Source organism: Erithacus rubecula (assembly GCF_903797595.1).
Source record: "Erithacus rubecula genome assembly, chromosome: 23".
NCBI classification, from domain to species: Eukaryota; Metazoa; Chordata; class Aves; order Passeriformes; family Muscicapidae; genus Erithacus; species Erithacus rubecula.
In genome coordinates, this window is record NC_136675.1 from 6,138,787 (window position 1) to 6,159,468 (window position 20,682).

Sequence of the window (20,682 nt, forward strand, 5' to 3'; positions counted from 1 at the left end):
ATGCTTTCCCATGAATTTTGGTCTCTGCATCTTCGGGCGCCCGTCCCTTCTCACACCCAGCGATGCTCCCCGTGCCCCGGAGCCGCCGGGCGGGGACGGCCGAGCCGAGCCGGGGGCCGGGGCGGTGCCGCTGCAGGGACCATCCCTTTCCCTCGCCCCGCCGGGGCGGGCCGGGACCGGAGCCGGGGCCGCGCCGGTGCCCGGGGCCGCACCGCACCGGGGCGGGCGGGGGGTCCCGGCGGTGCCATGGGGCACGGGGCGGGCGGGGGGCGGCGTGGGGCCGTGGCACTGCTGTGGGTGGCGGCCGTGCTGTGCCAGCTGGGCAGCGGCAGCGTCCTCCGCCGCCGGCTGCACTCGGCCGGGGTCCCGCAGCGGCGGCTGAGCGGCGGCGAGCGGCGGGACGTGCAGCGGGAGATCCTGGCCGTGCTGGGGCTGCCCGGCCGCCCCCGGCCCCGCGCCCCCGCCCGCGCCCCCGCCGCCGCAGCCCCGCTCTTCATGCTCGATCTGTACCACGCCGTGGCCGGCGAGGAGGAGGAGGGTGAGGAGGGTGAGGAAGCGGCGGTGTCGCGCCCGGTGCTCACCGGGCTCAGCACGCAGAGCCCCCCGCCCGGCAGCGTCGTGAGCCGAGCGGACACCGTGGTCAGCCTGGTGAATATGGGTGAGAACTGCGGGGAACCGGGAGGGTCGGGGGGGCACCGGGATGTGCGGGGCACGGGGAGGACCGGGGAGTACCGGAGAACACCGGGGAACACCGGGGAACACCGGGGAACACCGGGATGTTCGGGGCATCGGGAACACCGGAGCGTACTGGGGAATACCGGGATGTTCGGGGCATCGGGAGCACCGGGGGGCACCGGGATGTGCGGGGCACTGGGAGGACCGGGGAGTACGGGAGGACACCGGGATGTTCTGGGCATCGGGAGCACCGGAGAGCAGCCGGGAGTACCGGGATGTGCGGGAAATTTGGAGTACCGGGATGTGCGGGAAAATTTGGAGTACCGGGATGTTCGGGGCATCGGGAGCAGCGGGCGGCACCGCAGCGCACCGGAGGTACCGGGATGTGCGGGCAGGATCCCAGCGGCTTTGGAGGACCGGGAATACCGGGAGCACACCGGGGCTCCCTGAGGGTACCGGGAGGTGACACCGGGATAGCGGGCAGGGTCCCGGTGGCTTTGGCAGGACCGGGGGTTTCGGGAGCGCACGGGGACGATCCGAGCGGCTCAGGCAGGACCGGGGGGACCGAGGGGACAAAAGCAGAGAGGAATGGACCGGCAGAACCGGCGAGGAGGCGGCGGCTGAGCCCGCACACCGGGGAAGGCACCGGGGGGACACCGGGGACAGGCACACGGGGCTGAGCTGACCCCAGCCCGAATTTCGGGTCCGTGATTGTGCTGCCGACAGCTCCGAGCATCCCTCGGCCCTCGGGTGGTTTCTCAGGGCATCCTTGGAACTTTAGCAACTCTTAGTAAGGAATTTATTAGAACTTAGGAACTCTTAACAAGGAACTTTTTTTGCTCAAATTTAACTTGATAACGGGGAGAGCGGCGGTGAGGGACGCGGGTGCCAAAAAAAGCGGCCGGGATGAAACCAAACTCCGTTTTAAAGGGGAAATGGGGAAGGGAAATGCAGCGAGGGGGAGCTGAGGGAGGCTCGCCCACCCTGCTGTCCCCATTTCGGTGGGCACAAGGCTCAGTGACAGCAGCTCTGGTGCCAGCGGCAGGGTGACCCTCGATGGGACACTGAACCCCGGCTCCGAATAAAATCCTCGAGGCTGCTCATTATTGCTGGAATCCCGTCCAGCTGGTTAGCAGGCTCCAGCCCCAGCATCCCTCGTATTCCCAGGCAGCTGCTGGAGCAGCAGCAGAGCTGTTCCCAACATCAGCGGGGCCACAGATGCTCGGGAGGGGATGAATCCTCTCCCGGAGCAGGCACTGGGGTGCCTGAACCCAGCGGGATTTGCAGACCAGGGTTGCTTTAAGGGATGCCCCAAGCACAAAGTGCTCCACAACCTCTGAGGATGGGGAGAATCCCTCTTTGGAGACAGGGAGGGGGATCTGCACCTTTGGGAGGAGGTTTAGGTGAGGGAGGGGCTGTGGAGGTGTCTCCTGCCCATTCCTACACCCCCTGTACCACTCGTGGGTGTGAGGAGTGTCCCTGGGACAGACCCAGGTGCTTGGGGTGCCCTCAGGTGCAGGCACCCAACTCCCGAGCTCCAGCTCAGCATCCTGGCAAAGCTGAGAGTGATGGGGACAAAAATAAAGCATCAAATCCCCTCAGCACTTGGGGCAACGCCCAAGCACCAAAGTGGGCTTTAAAATCTTTGATGGCAACCAGAGTGGGATGTTTGGGGGAGCCTTTGGGAGGTGCCACTGCTGGTACAGGGGTGCAGGGGCACTGCTCCCCTTCCCAGGGCTCCTGGAGTAGCCAAGAGAGTTGGGGAGCACAGCTCCAGCCTTCAATTTGAATGGCTTTGATTTCTGTGGCTTCATCAGCCCCTTCATGTTAATTAAATAAGGGTTTTCTTGTGGGAGAAGGCCAGCTCTCATTTGCATCCATAATTAGCTGCACAATTATCCTGATGGGACATGCAAATGGGGTGAAGTCTGTGTCCCATTGGGCACTGGACCTCTTTGTTGGCAGCCACCCCTGCGTGAGCCAGGGCTCCCCATGGCACACCTTGTTCCTGGGAGGGGAAAGGGGGATGACAAACCTCCCTGGAGCACAAACACAGCCCAGATTTTGGGGGGCAGGGGCAGCCAGGGCACCCCCAGCTGCGTTTGGTGATGCTGGACCCACCCAGCCCATCCTTTTGTTCCTCCCAGAGTGAGGATAAAACCTGACCTGTGCTGTTTCTGTGCCCTTGCTGGGCACACAGGTGGGATTTGGGGTTTTAAGCCCGGGGTGAGGATGGGTTTGGGGATTTCTCCTCAGCTGTGAGTCATGGATACAGGCAGGGTGTAATTGTGGAGCAGAGAGATTTGTAGTGGGAATGGGGTGAGGACACATCCCCTTTCCCTCCTCCGTGGCTCCTGCTTTATTGGAAGGTGTCCCTGCCCATGCCAAGGGCTTGGAATTCGATGATCTTTGAGGTTCCTCCCAACCTAAAGCAGTCTGTGACTCCATCAGGCTGTTTGGGATGAAGCTGTGCCCACAGCCAAACATCTTCCTGGAAAATCCAGGGAGCACTGGAGAGGAATCAGGACACTTTGGAAAAAACATCCTCAGCACCCCAGGCAGTGCAGGGAGCCACAGGTGTGGGTGGGAGCTCAGGGCAGCCTCCTCACTTGGATTTTAGGAGCTGGGATGTGCTGCTCCACTCCCCACTGGCAGTTCATCACCCCCAGCCCTCCCCACCCACAATATTACCCTAAAATAAATAAAGTATGGAATGCTCTTCCCAGAGAGATGGGGAATCATCATCTCTGGGTGTGTTTAAGAAAAGGCTGGACATGGCACTTGGTGCTGTAGTTCAGACTCTGAGTTGAGGTGTTAGGACTCGATCTTAGAGGTCTCTTCCAACCTCATTATTCTGGGATTTTGTGATTCTGGGAAATCCCACTTGGGATTTTCCCACCCCTGGCTTCATTTTGCAGCCATTTGAGCCTCCTCTTCTGGGCACCCACCCCAGGGCAGCCCGAGCTGAGGTGCCAGTGCTCTGGATGGACCCTCCATGTGTGTTTTCATGGGAAAAGCTTCCCAAATAAATTCCTGGGATTCACCTGTGACAGCTCCAGGCTGGAGGTCTGCAGGGCAGGGACCAAGGCTGCCAAAATTAGCTGGACTGGGGATGTCCAGAGCTGAGCCTGTGTCCTGCAGCTCCCAGGAGTAAAAAGGAAACACTCATGAGACAAACTGGGAGTGCTGGGATAACTCCTAAATCCCTCCCCACCTCAGAAAACCTCCAGAGTTTATTTTTTCCTGCTTGCTAGTGAAGAACAGCATCTTCCCTGCATCTCCTTTAAACCTATTTTAGGGCCCAGAGCACTTGATGTGGTTGAATATCCTGGCATTTCCTTTTAATTTGGTGTCTGAAATGACCGTGGGGACCCACTGGGAGCAGCCAGGACTGGTAATTACAACTGATGCACCATTTATAGGAGCCCAGCAAGTGCAAAACGTGCAGCTAAGAATAACCTGGGCAGCAGGAGGAAGGGTGGGATCTGGGAGGGGATTTGGGAATGCTCAAGGATTGGGAGACACCAGGAGGCTCAGCTGAGATGGAGCTGGGCATCCCCTGCCAGGGGAATAATGACAAAGTCATTTTTTAATAGTGTATAATCATTTTTATATCATTTTAAAATCATTTTTTGGGGGGTGATGGTAGCACAGAGCACGGAGGGGGACGTTCAGCTTGGGGGAAAGATGCAGCAGCTCCTTGGGGTGATGCCAGAGAAGGGGGAAAGGAGAGCAAAGTTTTTGGGTTGGGCTTTTTCCTGCGTCTCCTCTGCAACCCGGATCATCCACCCACGGGTAATTGAGGGTTGCTGGTGTGGCTGAGTCAACCCCAAAAAAATCGGGGGCAGGTTCCCAGGCACCCCAAAGCAGCATCTGAGCACCCACAGCCCTGCTGGGGGAACTGCAGGGCTCTCATTTCACAAATATTTTTATTTTAGCAGCACACACGGGGATGTTGAGCCCTCTCCAAGCTGCTGGGGCACAGGAGGGGGAGTTTCTCCCTCAGTCCTTCCCCTCTCAAGGGGTTCCCTTTATTATTTTTTTTTTTTTTGTCCTTGAAGAAGCAGAGAATTCAGGGATTCCTCCCAGAATTTCATCCCAGATTGCTGTCAGATTCAGATTATTTGGTTCATTAAGGAGCTCTGCTAATTGCAGCCCCTTTAGCATTTTTCCTGCTGACAATTCCCCTCCTCTGCCTCCATCACCTCCACAGTGAGAGGAAGTTTACATTTAAAATTTTAAATGAGGCTTCACTCTTCTCTGGTGACAAAAATCACCTTTTTGGCTTTTTTTTAATTTGGTGTGACCTCCTTGGCTCTGACAAAAAAATCCATTTGCACATCCCTGGGTGAACATCCAGCCACAGCCAAATATTTTGGGGTGGGGACACAACTCTGTACCTGAATATCCCCTGAACCAACCATGGGACACCCACTGAGGGCTTTCCAGTGCTAAAAAAAAAAACAGAGTTGATTCCTCTGCTTGTGTTTTGGGGAGAATTTAAGAATTTTCTGAGCTCCACGAGGCCTCAGCAGCTTTGGCAACACCAAAATCCAGCAGAACAAACCCAACCCACCATGAGGTGGTGGAAAAAAATGGGAAAGAGGGAAGAGCCTGAGGGATTGCAGAGGGTTTGGGGGGCTCTGTGTCCCCCCCAGAGCATCCTCCTGCCACATCTGGGCAGGAAACGCTCTCCACATCCTCCCTGGGCTTTTTTTTTTATAGCACAGCTTGTGGTGAGGCCAGGAGCTGGAGAGAATGTGGGATTTGCTAAAAAATAAAAATTTAAAAAAAAAAAAAAGGGGAAAAAAAAAAATATTGTGGGTATATAAGTGAAATCTCGCTGTTGGGTTTGGAGGGATGTGTTGCTCCCTCTGTATCAATGGAAATAAAAAGCTTAAATTTGGAGTATTTATTAAATTTGGAGTATTTCCTCCCCTGGCATTGGTTAAAAAAATGCGTTTTAAACGTTTGTTTTTGATTTAGTTAATTATTTGTTTGTTTTCATGTTAAAAGTAAGCGTCAGGTGAAATTGGTTACGTTGCTTCTGTGCCTGAAGCAGGAGAAGCTTTAGTCACATTGAATCATATTTAATCATAAATTTTAATTATACTCAGACTAGGGAGATTGGGATATTTTTAAAGAGTAATTTGAAGCAAATAATTGCACATTAGCAAAATTGTGGAGGCTGCATTACCATAGAGAAAGGAAGGTTTATTCTTTACAGATGAACAAAATAAAATCAGATTTTTCTTGTCCCAATGTGAGGGACAAACAAAGTGTTTTCAGGAAAAAAAGGAGGTTTTTCTTTTTTACAGAGCAGTGACCTGATAATCCCCCCCAACTCCCCAAAAAACACACAGCTTGAAAATCTTTCCTTGTGGATAAATTTTAACTTGTGGACCTGTGATATCCAGTGATGGCCCTGATGAACCTTGGGCTTTTCTGCAGGAGGAAAAGTTTGAAAAACCCCAATTCCTGCTCCAGATGATCCTCCAAAAACTCAATTTTTTTGCCTGTGTTTTTCACCTTCACATGAAGCACAAAAAGCTGCAGCCCCTAAAGCACAGCCATAGCCAGCGTTTGTGCTTTGAATTTTAATTGAAATTATTTTAACTTTAATTAATAATAAAGGAAGTGGGAATAATAATGGAAGAGGGAATAATAAAGGAAGTGGGAATAATAAAGGAAGAGGGAATAATAAAGGGAGGGGAAGGTGGTGGGCTTGCAGCAAAAGAAATTTCAGGAATAGAGGATTGAGTGGATTGAGGCTCTCAGGGAATGGGAATTTCCAACCAAGGGCGAGCGGCTCAGAACCATTTTTGGGTTTATCCCCAAAACCCTTTTGGGGAGGCTCAGTGGGGAGGTCCCAGGCTTGGATCAGCCATCCCTGAGCCCTTTTTGCTCCTCAGTGGAGCAGGACCGGGACCTGCTGTCAGCCAAGCCCTACTGGAAGGAGTTCAGGTTGGAGCTGGCCCAGGTGCCGGCGGGGGAAGCCGTGACGGCCGCGGAATTCCGGATCTACAAATCCCAGGGGAGCCCCAGGCATGGCAACTGCAGCCTCCACATCAGCCTCTACGAGGTGGCTGCACAGCATCCCAACAGGTGAGGGGCTGGGAGGCTGGGGGAGGAGGGGGAGTGAGGAGGAGGAGGGTGGGAATGGGGGGAAGGAGGTGGGAGAGGGCGCGGCACGAAGGGGGGTGGGGGTGGGATTGGGATGGGAATGGGAATGGGAGTGGGGGTGAAGATGATGGGAATGGGAATGAAAATGTGGATGGGTAAGGGAATGAAGAACATGGGAATGGGAATGGGAATGGGAATGGGAATGGGAATGGGAATGGGAATGGGAATGGGAATGGGAATGGGAATGGGAATGGGGATGGGAATGGGAATGGGAATGGGAATGGGTAAGGGAATGAAGAACATGGGAGTGGGAATGGGAATGGGAGTAGGGGTGAAGATGATGGGGATGGGAATGAAAATGTGGATGGGTAAGGGAATGAAGAACATGGGAATGGGAATGGGAATGGGGGTGAAGATGGAAATGGGAATGGGAATGGGAATAGAGGTGAAGATGATGGGAATGGGAATGAAAATGTGGATGGGTAAGGGAATGAAGAACATGGAAATGGGAATGGGAATGGGAATGGGAATGGGAATGGGAATGGGAATGAAAATGTGGATGGGTAAGGGAATGAAGAAAATGGGAATGGGAAGAGGAAGAGGAAGAGGAATTGGAATGGGAATGGGAAGAGGAATAGCAATAGCAATAGCAATAGGAAAAGAATGGGAATGGGAATGGAAATGAAAATGTGGATGGGTAAGGGAATGAAGAACATGGGAATGGGAATAGGAAGAGGAAGAGGAATAGGGATAGGAATGAAGATGGGAATGGGAATAGGAAAGAAGATGGGAATGGGGGTGAGAATAAAAGGGATGGGGATAAAGATACTGGGGATGAGAAAGGAGTGGGAATGAAAATGGGAATGGGAATGGAAATGGGAAGGGGAATGGGAATGGGATGTTGAGGATGGGAATGAAGATGATGGGGATGGAAATGAAGATGATGGGGATGAGAACTGGGATGAAGATGCTGGGGATGAGGCAGGAATGGGGACCAGCTCCAGGCTCTCCCTTCCCACCCCACCCCAGCCGTGTCCAGCTGCTCCCACACTTTCCCACAGGGCAGTGCCACTCCCTGCCATTCCCAGCGGGGTGGGGAGGGAGCTTTTCCCAGGGCAGCTGCCAGGACACCCCCACAGTGTCCAGCACAGCCCTGAGAGCCAGGATCTGTCTGGACACAGCTCCAGGAGTCATTTCCATTCATTATCCTCCTGCTGGAGCCCTCTGGGTGCTGTTACTCACCTGCTCCTTCCCCCTGCTCCTGCAGGGAATCCGACCTGCTCCTGCTGGATGTGCAGGACCTGCGTGCTGGGACAGAGGGCTGGCTGGTGTTTGATGTCACAGCTGCCAGCAACCACTGGTCAGTGGGTCACAAACACAGCCTGGGGCTGAGGCTCTGTGTGGAGACTGAGGATGGTGAGTTTGGGGCTGAGTTCCCAGGAGCTGGAGTCCCCTCAGTGCTGTGGGATGTGGTGGGGGGTTGATCAAAATTTTAAATTTCCAGCTGTGGTGAGTGCCAGCAGTCTGGGATTGCAGGTTCTGATGGGTGTAATTAACCCCATCAACATTTAATGAACTCCTTACCTGAGGGATCCTCTGAGTGTGTGATTAACCCTCTATTCCTCATGGGATTAAATCTGCTCCAGCAGATTTCCCAGGTGGGAAAGCACACAAAGACCAGCTCTTCTTCCACGGGATGAGGAATCCCATCCACTCCTTCCCCTCCACAGAGACAAAGAGAAAAATCAATTTTAACCCTTGAATAACCCCATATCACCCTTTTTTGCAATACAATCCTCAGGGAACGCTCCAACCTCTTGAGATGCTACAAAATCCCTTTATTTTCAACCTCTGCTTTAACCAGCTGAGTTGTTTTTGTTTTTTTTGAGGACAAACCCTGCCATGTGCTGTCCCTGCAGGGCACAGTGTGGATCCAGGCTCAGCAGGGCTCCTGGGGCGCAGGGGACCCCGCTCCAAGCAGCCCTTCATGGTGACATTCTCCAGGGCCACCCCCAGCCCTGCCCGTGTCACACGAGCAGCCAAACCCCCGAGGAGGAGGCAGCACAAGAAATCCAACGACCTCCCCCACCCAAACAAGCTCCCAGGGATTTTTGGTAAGGTGGTTTTATCCTGAGGAGGAAGGAGCCCTATGGAAAACACGAGGTTCTGCTTGTCAGCACCTTGAAATTCCTCATTTTTGGCCCAAGTGAAAAGTTCTGAGGTTTTGGGATTGGAGGTTTTTGCAGTTTGGGAGGTGCAGGGAGGGTTTGGGTTGGATGCCCTCAAGGAAATGGTGTTTTGTGAGCGTGTCAGGATTACTGGATATTGGAATTTTTGCCTCGTTGCCCTTGGAGCCCTGGGAAGATATCACAGCTCCAGAAAGCTCAGGCAGGAGGGGAGAAGAAAAGCCCTGAAACCCTCAAAACCAGCAAAACTGGTGTTGAGCCCTTCCAAAGCTCAATTCCTTCATCCTAACATTGGAATATCAATTTATAGCCCAGTCTGGAGCTGCTTTTCCCTTTGTGCAGCAGCAAAGGCTCCTCTCCTTTGGTTCTCCTGGGCTAACCCCAATCCCAGGGGCTGCAGGGGGAGGGTGGGAAGGGGGATCCAGGGCTGAAATTCCCTTTTCCCTCTCCCACAGATGATGTGCACAGCACAGAGGGGCGGCAGGTCTGCCGGCGCCACGAGCTCTACGTCAGCTTCCAGGACCTTGGCTGGCTGGTACTTGTCTGCTGGGAGAAGTAAATGACAGAAATAAAAAACCAAAAAGCCAGATAATTCCATTCCCCCCACTCTGGGTTTCCTCCCAGGCTGGGTTCTCCTGCCCATTAAACCATCCTGGGAGATGGGAAGGCAAACATGAACTGCCACAACCCCAAACCCCAAACAACTCATGGCTTAACCCAAAAAAAAATCCAAATAAACCCTTTCTGCTGGGGCTGAGCTGTTTGTGCAGGGTGAAACCCTCCATGTAATCTCATTTTTATGGGTTTTTTTCAGGACTGGGTGATTGCTCCACAGGGATACTCAGCCTACTACTGCGAGGGGGAGTGTGCATTCCCCCTGGACTCCTGCATGAACGCCACCAACCACGCCATCCTGCAGTCCCTGGTCAGTGCAGGGGGCACTGGGGGGCACTGGGAGCACTGGGGGGCACTGGGGGGACACTGGGGGGCACTGGGAGCTCCCAGAGCCCAGCAGCTCCTGAGGAGGAGTTGGGATTTTGGGATGAGCTTCGAGGGTGTTTGGGTAGAAGGGTGAAGTTTGGCTCCTGATTGAAATGAATTAGTGGGTTCATGCACATCTGGGTGGGTGCTTGCACATCTGGAAGGGGTCATGCACATCTGGGTGGGTGCTTGCACATCTGGAAGTGTGCAGCCACATCTGGAAGGGTTCACGCACATCTGGAAGGGGGTCATGCACATCTGGGTGGATCATGCACATCTGGAAGGGGGTCATGCACATCTGGGTGGGTGCTCACCAGCACAGGCTCACAGGAAGTTCAAACATGGAATTTTGAGAAGGAGGTTCCAATATGGAATTCTGAGAAAGAGATTCCAGTATGGAATTTCGAGAAGGAGATTCTAATATGGAATTTCAAAAAGGAGGTTCCAATATGGAATTTTAAGAAGTAGGTTCCAATATGGAATTTTGAGAAGGAGATTCCAATATGGAATTTCAAGAAGGAGGTTCCAATATGGAATTTTGAGAAGGAGATTCCAATATGGAATTTTAAGAAGTAGGTTCCAATATGGAATTTTGAGAAGGAGGTTCCAATATGGAATTTCAAAAAGGAGATTCCAATATGGAATTTCCAACCATTCATGGAGAGACCCAGAGTGAGGGCACCAAGCTCTGTGCCCTCATCCTCAACCAGAAGGGTGCAACAGCAACTTCTGGGATTTTGTAATTCCAGAGCTCCCTCCCCTCTTGATTTCCTGCTCACACCATCCTGCTCCAGTTTCACAGCAACTGGGGGAAAACTGGTGATTTCTCACAGGTTAATGGTCCCTGTCCCCTGGCAGCAGGGACAAGCCCAGGGCACAGCAGAGCCCCTAAAAAATCTCTTTGTCATCCCTTCATCCCTCCCCAGCTGTTTCCAGGGGTTTATCCCAAACCCAAACGTTGGGCTCAGCATATTCTGAGCAAGAAAGTTTTAATGCTTTGGTGTTTTTGGGTTGGGTTTTTTCTTTTTTTTTTCCTTTTTTCCCAAACCCACCCCACATCCCAGCCAGCACTTTAATTTCTGGAATTTCCTGCCCTGTGAGTGTTTGGTTTCCCAGTGGCTCCGGTGCTCACAGTTAATTACAGGGAGTGCCAGCCCTGGCCCAGCCTTTGAAGGTGTTTAATTCTGGTATCCACAAAGCTTCCAGAGCCCATCCAGGGGTTGGGAACCATCCTGGATGAGGCAGGGAGGAGTTTTTTCCCCACTTTACACCCACCCATCACCCCTAAACCCAGTTCCCAAAACAGGCAGGATGTGATTCACCTGGATCTGGCTTTTCTGGGAAGAGCCAGGGCAAAGGCAGCTGTGGGGCTGTGCCAGCCACAGCCTGAGCTGCAAATAGCAGGGTTTGGGCAGCAAAAACACCGGATTTCCGAGCTGGGAGAGCTGGGCTGGCCTGGCCATAAATGAATCACACATGTTGGGGCAGCCAGAGAGGGTTCTGTGTGTCCCTCCAGCTGCTGCCCTGGGATAAAGCACACCCCGAGCAGGAAAAGTGATCCCAAAGCTCAGTCGTGTCCACAGAGGTGTTGTGGACTTGAGGTTTGAAGTTTGGGGTGGAGAATCTTTGTTGGAACAACACCCAGCACCCCCCAGTCCACCCACACCAGAGCCTGACTCGTGCTGTGCTGATTTATGGGGTTTTATTAATAGTCATTTATCTGTTTTTGTCAGAAAAAAAGGCCCCTGAAATCCCAAATTAATGAAGGGGCTGCCTGGCCCAGGCAGTGCCACGAGCCCTGATCCAATATAAACCACAGCAGGCACTGCCTGGAGTTTAGAATAAATATTTTTGCAAAAAGATGGAAATAATCCCCCCATTCACCCGGAGTTTTTTCTGTTGCCTGGAGCCACGTTTGCTGGCACTGACGGGCTCCATCCCTGCCCCAGGTCCACCTGATGAAGCCTGAGGCTGTGCCCAAGGCTTGCTGTGCCCCCACCAAGCTCAGTGCCACCTCTGTGCTCTACTACGACAGCAACAACAACGTCATCCTCAAGAAGCACCGGAACATGGTGGTGAAATCCTGCGGCTGCCACTGAGGGACAGCTCCCCTTCCCACCCCTGGGTAACCCAATTCCACCCCTGGACAGGCCATTCTCACCCCTGAGTGTCCAATCCTCCTCCCTGGATATCCCATCCTCATCCCTGGATATCCCATTCCCACCCCTGGATATCCCATTCCCACCCCTGGACAGGCCATTCCCACCCCTGGGTATCCCATTTCCATCCCTGAGTGTCCCATTCCCACCCCTGGATATCCCAATTCCACCCCTGAATATCCCATTCCCATCCCTGAATATCCCATTCCCACCCCTGGATATCCCATTTCCATCCCTGAGTGTCCCATTCCCACCCCTGAATATCCCATTGCCACCCCTGGATATCCCATTCCCACCCCTGGATATCCCATTCCCACCCCTGAATATCCCAATTCCATCCCTGAATATCCCATTTCCACTCCTGATTAACCCATTCCCATTCCTGAATATCCCAATTCCACCCCTGGATATCCCATTCCCACCCCTGAATATCCCAATTCCACCCCTGGATATCCCATTCCCACCCCTGAATATCCCAATTCCACCCCTGGATATCCCATTCCCACCCCTGAATATCCCAATTCCATCCCTGAATATCCCATTTCCACTCCTGATTATCCCATTCCCACCCCTGAATATCCCATTTCCATCCCTGAATATCCCAATTCCATCCCTGAATATCTCAATTCCATCCCTGATTATCCCATTCCCACCCCTGAATATCCCAATTCCATCCCTGAATATCCCAATTCCACCCCTGATTATCCCATTCCCACCCCTGAATATCCCATTCCCATCCCTGAATATCCCAATTCCATCCCTGAATATCCCAATTCCATCCCTGAATATCCCATTTCCACTCCTGATTATCCCATTTCCACCCCTGATTATCCCATTCCCACCCCTGAGTGTCCCCTCTCAGACCAGTGTGACTCTGGATTTCTGCTGCAAACATCCAAAAGGAGCTTTGTGGGCTGCATCACAGCAAAACCCATTAATAACAAAAATAAAAAACCAAAAAATAAACCCCTCCCACCCCTTTCTAGATGTAAATAATATAAAATCCCTTTCTCTTACCCTGCTTGATGAGACACATAGATAAATACATATATATATATATATATATATATATATATATATATATATATATATATATATATATATATATATATAGGAAAGAGAGGATTTTTGGCTGATTCTGTTTTGTCTGTGACTGATTTGTTTTCTCTGTGGTGGGGACATTTTTTTTTGGGGGGGGGAGGCAACATCCAGGTAGAGCTTTTTCTAGCTGTGCATTTCTCCTCTAACCCAGTGCTTTTAATTCCCTTAATGAAAATATCATCAGCCAATTAAGCAGCTGGCTGACCAACCCCCTCCTGTTTACCCTGAGCTCACCAAAGTTGGAAAAAAAAATAAAATATCCATATTGAGCTACAGCACTGTTATAAAATAAACACAAAGTTTGGAAAGTAAACACGGAGTTTCTCTTGCTCTTTGTTTTTTAATGTCACAGCACAACAGGGCTCTGTTCTGAGGAAATTTTGCAATGAAAAAAATACCCAGAATCTGCTAAATTTGTACCTGTTTGCTTGAAAATGAGCCCTGATGTGAGTTTAAGGTCAGGCTGTGCCCATCCCATGGGCTCCCAGCCCCAGGCAGCTTCCCCAGGTTATTTGCACAATTAAATTATTTATTTGCTCTGATTTTAAAGGGAAAATCTGTCCTGGTTCTTAGCTCAGCTACCTGGGGAACTTCACATCAATAAATGAGGAAAGAAGCTGGCAGAGCCAGGAAAAAAATCCCAAAAAATCCCATGAAAATATGAAATATTTGGTCCCTTTCAGTGTCCAGCTTCCCAAGGACAGGTCTGGCTTATCTGGGTATTTAATTCCCCCCAAAATCCAGCTCAGGATGCAATGCTGGGATTTGGGGGAGAGAGAACACCCAAGCCTTGCACTCACCCTGGACTCTCAGGTCTTGCTGAAGGTGCCTGCAAGGGTTGATTTAAAATGTGGGATTTAAATAAAAAGAAAGGAGCAAGGAAGGGGAAAGCTGGGCTGGTTTGTCTGTCAGGAATCACATCCTTGTATCTCACCTTGTCTCAGTTTTGGGACAATGCACAATGGAAAAGCAACACCCCTGACTTGTGAGGGGCTGAGCTGGGGGAACCCAAACCCACCAATGGCACAAGAACTTCCAAACATCCCCAAAATTCAAGTATCAAATTTTCCTCTCCACCTCAGCAGCCTCATCCCTCCTGCCAATACCTGCACAAGCTCAAACCAAACATCCACAATTTCCCAAATCCATCAATTCCTGGTCACTTTGAAGTGCAAATCCAGGGCTGGAACTATAAATCCATGTGGTTTTTCCCACTGTGCAAATCCCTTCCTAGAGCCACTCTGGGTTTTTTTTTAATTTTTCATCACCCTCATTTCCTGGCATTCCTTGTCCTGCCCATGTTCACACATCCCAGTCCTCTGGGATGGGGATGGAGCAATCCCTGCCTCCCTCTGCTGCTGGAAAAGGACACTACAAATCCAAAAACACCTCCAGAGATGCTGCTGTGAACAACACAAGCTCTGCTCTTCTTCCCCTGGCACAGGTACCTCCCCTAGAGCCAGGATTTAGGCAGGGAATTAATGAGAAAGAGGGCAAACACCAAAAAAAAAAAAAATCATCTTTGCTCAAAAACCACCCTCCCATAAAGATAATCCAGCAGCTAGGCATTCTGTATTTTTAAAATTAGGTTTTATTTTTACAAAACATAATTTTTTTTCCAGAACACAGCGGCAGGACCAGGAAGTGATTTATCCCTGGGATAAATGATTTTTCCCTGGGAAAGGAATTTATCCCCTTTCTGGGGGGCTCCTGTGGAAGCTGCAGTGCTGGGAAGTCCTTGGGGTGCCCATCCCTGCTGACTCCCCAAATGCAGCCCCTCCACACCCCGAGCTCAGGGGCACTCCCCACAGTCTGAGATGATCACCTTCTGCTTTGGCTTCCCATCTTTGGTGCCCTGAGCCTTGGAGAGAAGAGCAGCAGGAATTGCAGGTGTGAGTCCTGAGGGCAGGGGGAGGTGGGCTGTGCCCCCAGCCCCCCCTGGCCTCACCCACCTCGATCTCCCTGACCACGTCCATGCCCTCAGTCACCTCCCCAAACACCACGTGCTTCCCATCCAGCCAGTCTGTCTTGTCACAGGTGATGAAGAACTGGGAGCCGTTGGTGTTTGGGCCAGAGTTTGCCATGGACACCATCCCTGGGAGCAGAAAATGCAGATTAATGGCTGAGCACAGCAGCTGCTGCTTCAGCCCCAGCCCCATCCCAACACTCTGCTGGATACCAAAATCCACAGGAGCTGCTGGGAATCAGCCAAGCTGAGAAAACACCTCCAAGTGTGAGAGATGCTCAGTTATTTTTAGCTGCAGTAGCAGCAGAGCTGTTTGTATGGAGATAAAGCTGCTTGCTCCTGCTTTTCACTGTGGCATTCCTCCTTTAAAATCAAGCAGGAAAAGCAGCTTTGAAAATTGTTTTTGCTTTATGTAATACTGCAAATAAAGTGGATGGAGAGGGAATGATTCATTTCTGCTTGGTGGGTCTGAACGTGGCAGGAGAATCTGACCAATATAATTATAATAATCACAATTAATAACATTCAGTGCTGCTTCTATCAACACCACAACCCAAATGTGGCTCCTAGATGATGCTGAGCCACTTTCTCCCCTGCAGATGGCTTTTACCTGGCCCTGTGTGCTTGAGGATGAAGTTCTCATCATCAAACTTCTTCCCATAGATGGATTTGCCGCCGGTGCCGTTGTGGTTGGTGAAATCTCCAGCCTGGCACATGAACTGGGGGATGATGCGGTGGAAGCTGCTGCCTTTGAAGCCAAATCCCTTCTCGTGGGTGCAGAGGCAGCGGAAATTCTCTGTGTGGGGGGCAGAGGGTGTGAGAGTTCAGGGTGTGGGAGGCCTGGACTCCTTGGGGGTCTCAAACCCACCCCCTGGTGAGGGTCTCAAATTCCCCTGAGTGAGACTCTGGTGTCTCAGGTGCTGGATTTGAACCCCTGGGGGAAATTACCGACACAGAGGGAATGGAAACAGACCACCAAAATTAATAAAGTGTAAATTGGACTTTTAGAATGTAGATGAATAGACTTTTGGGAGTGTTTGTGATAAGGGACACGTGGCCAAGATGGAGAATTTGGGGAGTGGACACCTTTTCCTCCTTCTTCTCCCAGTCATCCATGTTGGGTGACACGTTGGCACTCTTGGATTGGATGGGGTTAGGGCTGGACCATTTAATAAAATTGTGTTATATTGGGTAAATTTTGTAAACACAGAACACATAATTTAGACTATATAAGATAAGCCCTGCCCTCATCAGACAGATTCCACCTTGCATGCCCAGCTGGCCAAGCAAAGGATCCCTGAGATAAGAACAATAAACAATCCTTGGAACAAGAGAAAAGCATCCCCAGCAATCTCTCATCGGCTGCTTCGGGGAGAAGCAGGGTTTGAACCACCTCATGTCCCTCTGGGGTGATCTTGGGGCAAAGGAGGAACCTCAGAGTGGGACAAGAGGGGAGGGGGTGAGGCTGGGGGCAGCAGGGGGGCAGCAGGGGGGCAGAGCCCCCTCCCCACCTGCAGTCATGGGCACCAGGTCGGAGCGCAGCAGGATCCGCAGCCGCCCCGCCGGCTTGTTCCCAATCTTGATCTCCAGGAACACCTGGGGGTTCACCCTGGATTTCTTGGCTGGAGGCTCATCCTGGGCAAGAAAAGAGAGAAAAGTGAGTTGAGGTGTCATTGCTCTGCCTCCAGTTTGCACTTTGGGATAATGGGGGATACAGACAGCTCCTGGTTTTTTTCCTACCTCCTGTGCCTCTGTTTTGGGGGCCTCTGCTCCTCCCTCCTCTTTGTTCTCCTCCAAAGTTTTGCCTGAAAACTTCTTCAGCCACTCATCATCTGACCAGACTGTGGCCACAAAAGGAAAGGTCAGGATTGACCCAAAGGGCCACACTCAGCTGGTGCACAGAGCTCTGAGCATCCCCAGGGATGTTCTGCTCCCCAACCCACCAGGCCTGGATGATCCTTCTTTAATCCTCATGGGTTTGGCCAGGTTCACACGGATTGTCCTGCCAAAGAGCTCAGACTCATTCTGCAGAGGGGGAAAAAAAACACAACAAAGCCCACCAAAAGGGATAAACCCCAAAACCCTGCAGAGCTCAGAGCTGCTGCTCACTCTGCAGCCCAGGAACAGGGAACAGCAGGGTTCATACCATGTTATCAATAGCTGCTGCTGCATCCTGCCAAAAAAATACAAATAAAATCATTATTAATATTTATCCTCAAGGCCCAGCACAGTCATGTCCCAGCATCTCAATATAAACCAAAATAAAATCATTATTAATATTTATTTTCAAGGTCCAGCACAGTCATGTCCCAGCATCTCAATATAAATCAAAATAAAATCATTATTAATATCTATTCTCAAGGTCCAGCATAGTCATGTCCCAGCATCTCATTATAAATAAAATAAAATTATTATTAATATTTATTCTCAAGGTCCAGCACAGCCATGTCCCAGCATCTCATTATAAAGACAACTGCCAGGTTTTCCTAAACCTCATCTATCCCAGGGATGCATGAACTGATGGGTTTTTTAAATCCATATGCAAACTCCATGTGGGTCTCATCTTCCAACAACCCACTAACCCTTTGTATTTAAGATGCTTTACTGCTGCAACAAGAATTTGGGATAAATTTGTGTCCAAAGACCAGGAGAGATGATAAGAGGATAAATATATGGCACTTCTGGTGGCCATGAAAACAAGAAACCCAGCCAGGGATGGTGGCAGGGGAACCTGGAAACAGGAAAAGTGAGAATTCCAACCCAAGAAAAAATGGGAAAAGTGAGAACTTGGAAGAGCAAAACATCTGAATGCTGTGGTGGGTAACCCACACATGATTTCACAGATTTCTCCAGCAGGAAAAGGATCCATCCCAAAACCCCCAAAGCAGCAAAAACCCCAAATGGCTCAAGCACTTCTGGCTCCTCACCTCTGCCAGCTCAAACTCCACAAAGGCAAATCCTCGGTGCTTTTCTGCAGGGAGGGGAAACAGGGGTCAGGGCAGCACAGTTCCATCCCAGAGTTATAAATATATTATATTATTGGCTTTTTACAAATATTAAAATGAATACTATGTGTATAACGTTGGGAAACTTTGCTGTATGAATATAGTTTCTTTTAGTTCTGCCATTAACAAAACTGAGAAATAGCAGTGTGATAAATGAATATTTTTCTTGGACTGCAACATGGTAATGTTAAAAGTTTTTGCTCATGTAATTAGAGAATAGGAAAAAAAAAAAAAAAGATAATCAGGAAATTCTTCACATTCTTGGATTATTGGACACCAGAATCTCAGGGAAGGAATTTATAGAAAAAAAAGTTGATTTACAAGTTGGGGGGGGATGATTTTGAATAATGGATGAAGACCTATGAATATTCAACATTTTGATGCATTTAAAGAAGTGTTTTCTGAGTTTGTGTGCTCTTGGCTGAATGTGGTCATTATAACCTTTTGCTTTATTGTTTGTCTCTTATTGTCTTTTACTAAACCTTTTAAAATTCACCAGGAGAGTGAAGGAATGACAGATTTGTCTTTACAACTGAGCTGTGAGTCTGGTGGTAGATACAACCAGCACTGGGAGATAAAAGAAACAACGGGAGGGATTCCACTGAATGGGAAGTTTGCAAACAAACTGTAGGTTTGCTGATAAATGAAACTGGATATTGAGAGATGAAAGAAGCAATGGGGAAAAACTATGAATTGTATAAGAATTAGAAATTAAAAGGGAGGGTTGTACATGAGGGGGGAATCTCAGGTATCAGGTGTTTGGGCAGTCTGAGCTTCTCCAATACCTCAGCCATGGGGACAGAGAGAGGGAAATTCTCCCTTTATCCCAATGAACTCACAGGACTCCTGTGTCTCGTTTTTGGACACAAAGCCGTGGTGTCTGTGGGTGGATTTTCCTGCCAAGCCTGTCACAGCTGCCAGGGAGGGCCCTGGCTGCCCGGGCACGCACCGGTCTCGTAGTCCAGCGGGATCTGGATGTCCGTGATGTCTCCGAAGGGGATGAAGGCAGCGTGCAGAACCTTCTCGTCCACCTCCTCGGCCAGCCCGCCTGCGGGGTGGCCACTGGTCAGCGGGTGTGGCCACTGGTCACTGGGTATGGCCAGTGGTCACTGGGTATGGCCAGTGGTCACTGGGCACTGCCACTGGTCAGCGGGTGTGGCCAGGGGTCACCGGGTATGGCCAGTGGTCACTGGGCACTGCCACTGGTCACTGGGTATGGCCAGTGGTCACTGGGCACTGCCACTGGTCAGCGGGTGTGGCCAGGGGTCACCGGGTATGGCCAGTGGTCACTGGGCACTGCCACTGGTCAGCAGGTGTGGCCAGTGGTCACTGGGTATGGCCAGTGGTCATCACCGGTGGTCACCAGGCACTGCCGGTAGTCACCGGGCATGGCCAGTGGTCATCGCTGGTGGTCACCGGGCACAGTCAGTGGTCATCGCCGGTGGTGACCGAGAACTGCCGGTAGTCACCGCCGGTGGTCACCGGCATGGCCAGTGGTCACCGGGCACGGTCAGTGGTCACCGCCGCCGTCCCAGCCCCGGGGCTGCCCCAGCCCGGACACTCACCCACGTACAGCACCCGCTTGGTCGCCGCCATCGCGCCGCGGCCGCCCCGGAACGGAACGGAACGGAACGGCTCAACCCGGAACGGAACGGCTCAACCCGGAACGGCTCAACCCGGAACGGAACGGAACGGCTCAACCCGGAACGGAACGGAACGGCGCCACCGCCCCGCCCGGGAAATGACGGCGGCGTTTTAAAGCCTGAAATAGTAGCAGAATTAAAGAGGCAGCTGAATAAAACGCTTTTTATCTTAAATTTGTAAAGGATTTATGGATCCCAGTGCCAAAATTCGGCCACTTTTAAGGTATAAAATAGCAGCAGAACAATCAAAAAGCCAGCTGAAAATAACACCTTTTTATCCCAAAGTTTGTAAAGGATTTATCTACTCCAGTGCCAAAATTCGGCCATTTTTAAAGTATAAAATAGCAGCAGAACAATTGAAGAGCCAGCTGAAAATAACAGCCACTCTTTAAAGTATGAAAGAGCAGCAGAACAATAAAAGAGCTAGGTGAAAATAATGCTTTTTATCTCAAAAGATCACCCAAATTTTGTACAGGATTTATCTACCCCAGTGCCAAACCTCAGCCACTTTTGGACTATAAAAGAGCAGCAAAACCATTAAAGAGGCAGCTGAAAATGTAGAGATGTAAACAAAATAAAAAATGGGGCCCAAAGTTGAATAATTAATTTGAAAATACCTCCCCATCCCTTGTCAGATCACTGTTTAAAGCCATCCCCCCATTCAGACACTGCCCCAGGCATCATTTTAACTCAGCTGCTTCAAAATATTCATTATCCAAAATCAGCAAGCAGAAAAACTCAAATCTCTCTTTAATATATTCACCCCCCCCAAAAAAAAAAAACTGCCCACCAGTTTAATTTCCCAAAGCCACACCACATTTATTTATCCAACAGAGAAATGAT

At 50.7% G+C, this 20,682-nt stretch overlaps 2 protein-coding genes across 2 annotated transcripts; one reads left to right on the plus strand and one right to left on the minus strand.

Moving 5' to 3' along the window:
* Positions 1-246: 246 nt before the first annotated feature.
* Positions 247-12,085, plus strand: LOC306811750 (bone morphogenetic protein 8B-like; the record flags this gene model as incomplete). Its single annotated transcript, XM_079325732.1, has 7 exons — positions 247-658; positions 6,588-6,780; positions 8,066-8,214; positions 8,718-8,912; positions 9,440-9,519; positions 9,799-9,909; positions 11,915-12,085. 7 exons carry the CDS (start codon positions 247-249, stop codon positions 12,062-12,064), a joined length of 1,290 nt encoding a protein of 429 aa, XP_079181858.1. The 3' UTR covers positions 12,065-12,085.
* A 2,721-nt stretch (positions 12,086-14,806) lies between these two features.
* Positions 14,807-19,842, minus strand: PPIE (peptidylprolyl isomerase E). The gene is made up of 10 exons (XM_079325904.1): positions 19,762-19,842; positions 19,146-19,244; positions 18,119-18,162; positions 17,338-17,364; positions 17,135-17,216; positions 16,932-17,032; positions 16,703-16,826; positions 15,802-15,987; positions 15,178-15,320; positions 14,807-15,086 (listed from the first exon to the last, which is right to left on the minus strand). Exons 1-10 carry the CDS (start codon positions 19,790-19,792, stop codon positions 15,018-15,020), a joined length of 906 nt encoding a protein of 301 aa, XP_079182030.1. The 5' UTR covers positions 19,793-19,842; the 3' UTR covers positions 14,807-15,017.
* Between the last annotated feature and the right edge of the window lie 840 nt (positions 19,843-20,682).

Bases quoted from the DNA above. Each gene is read 5' to 3' on its own strand.
- PPIE (XM_079325904.1), bottom strand. From the start codon at position 19,792: ATGGCGGCGACCAAGCGGGTGCTGTACGTGG. The intron at 18,163-19,145 runs GTGCGTGCCCGG...CCCTCCCTGCAG, and splicing joins CCCGCTGGACTACGAGACCG to AAAAGCACCGAGGATTTGCC. The intron at 17,217-17,337 runs GTATGAACCCTG...CCCCCTCTGCAG, and splicing joins CAGCAGCTATTGATAACATG to AATGAGTCTGAGCTCTTTGG.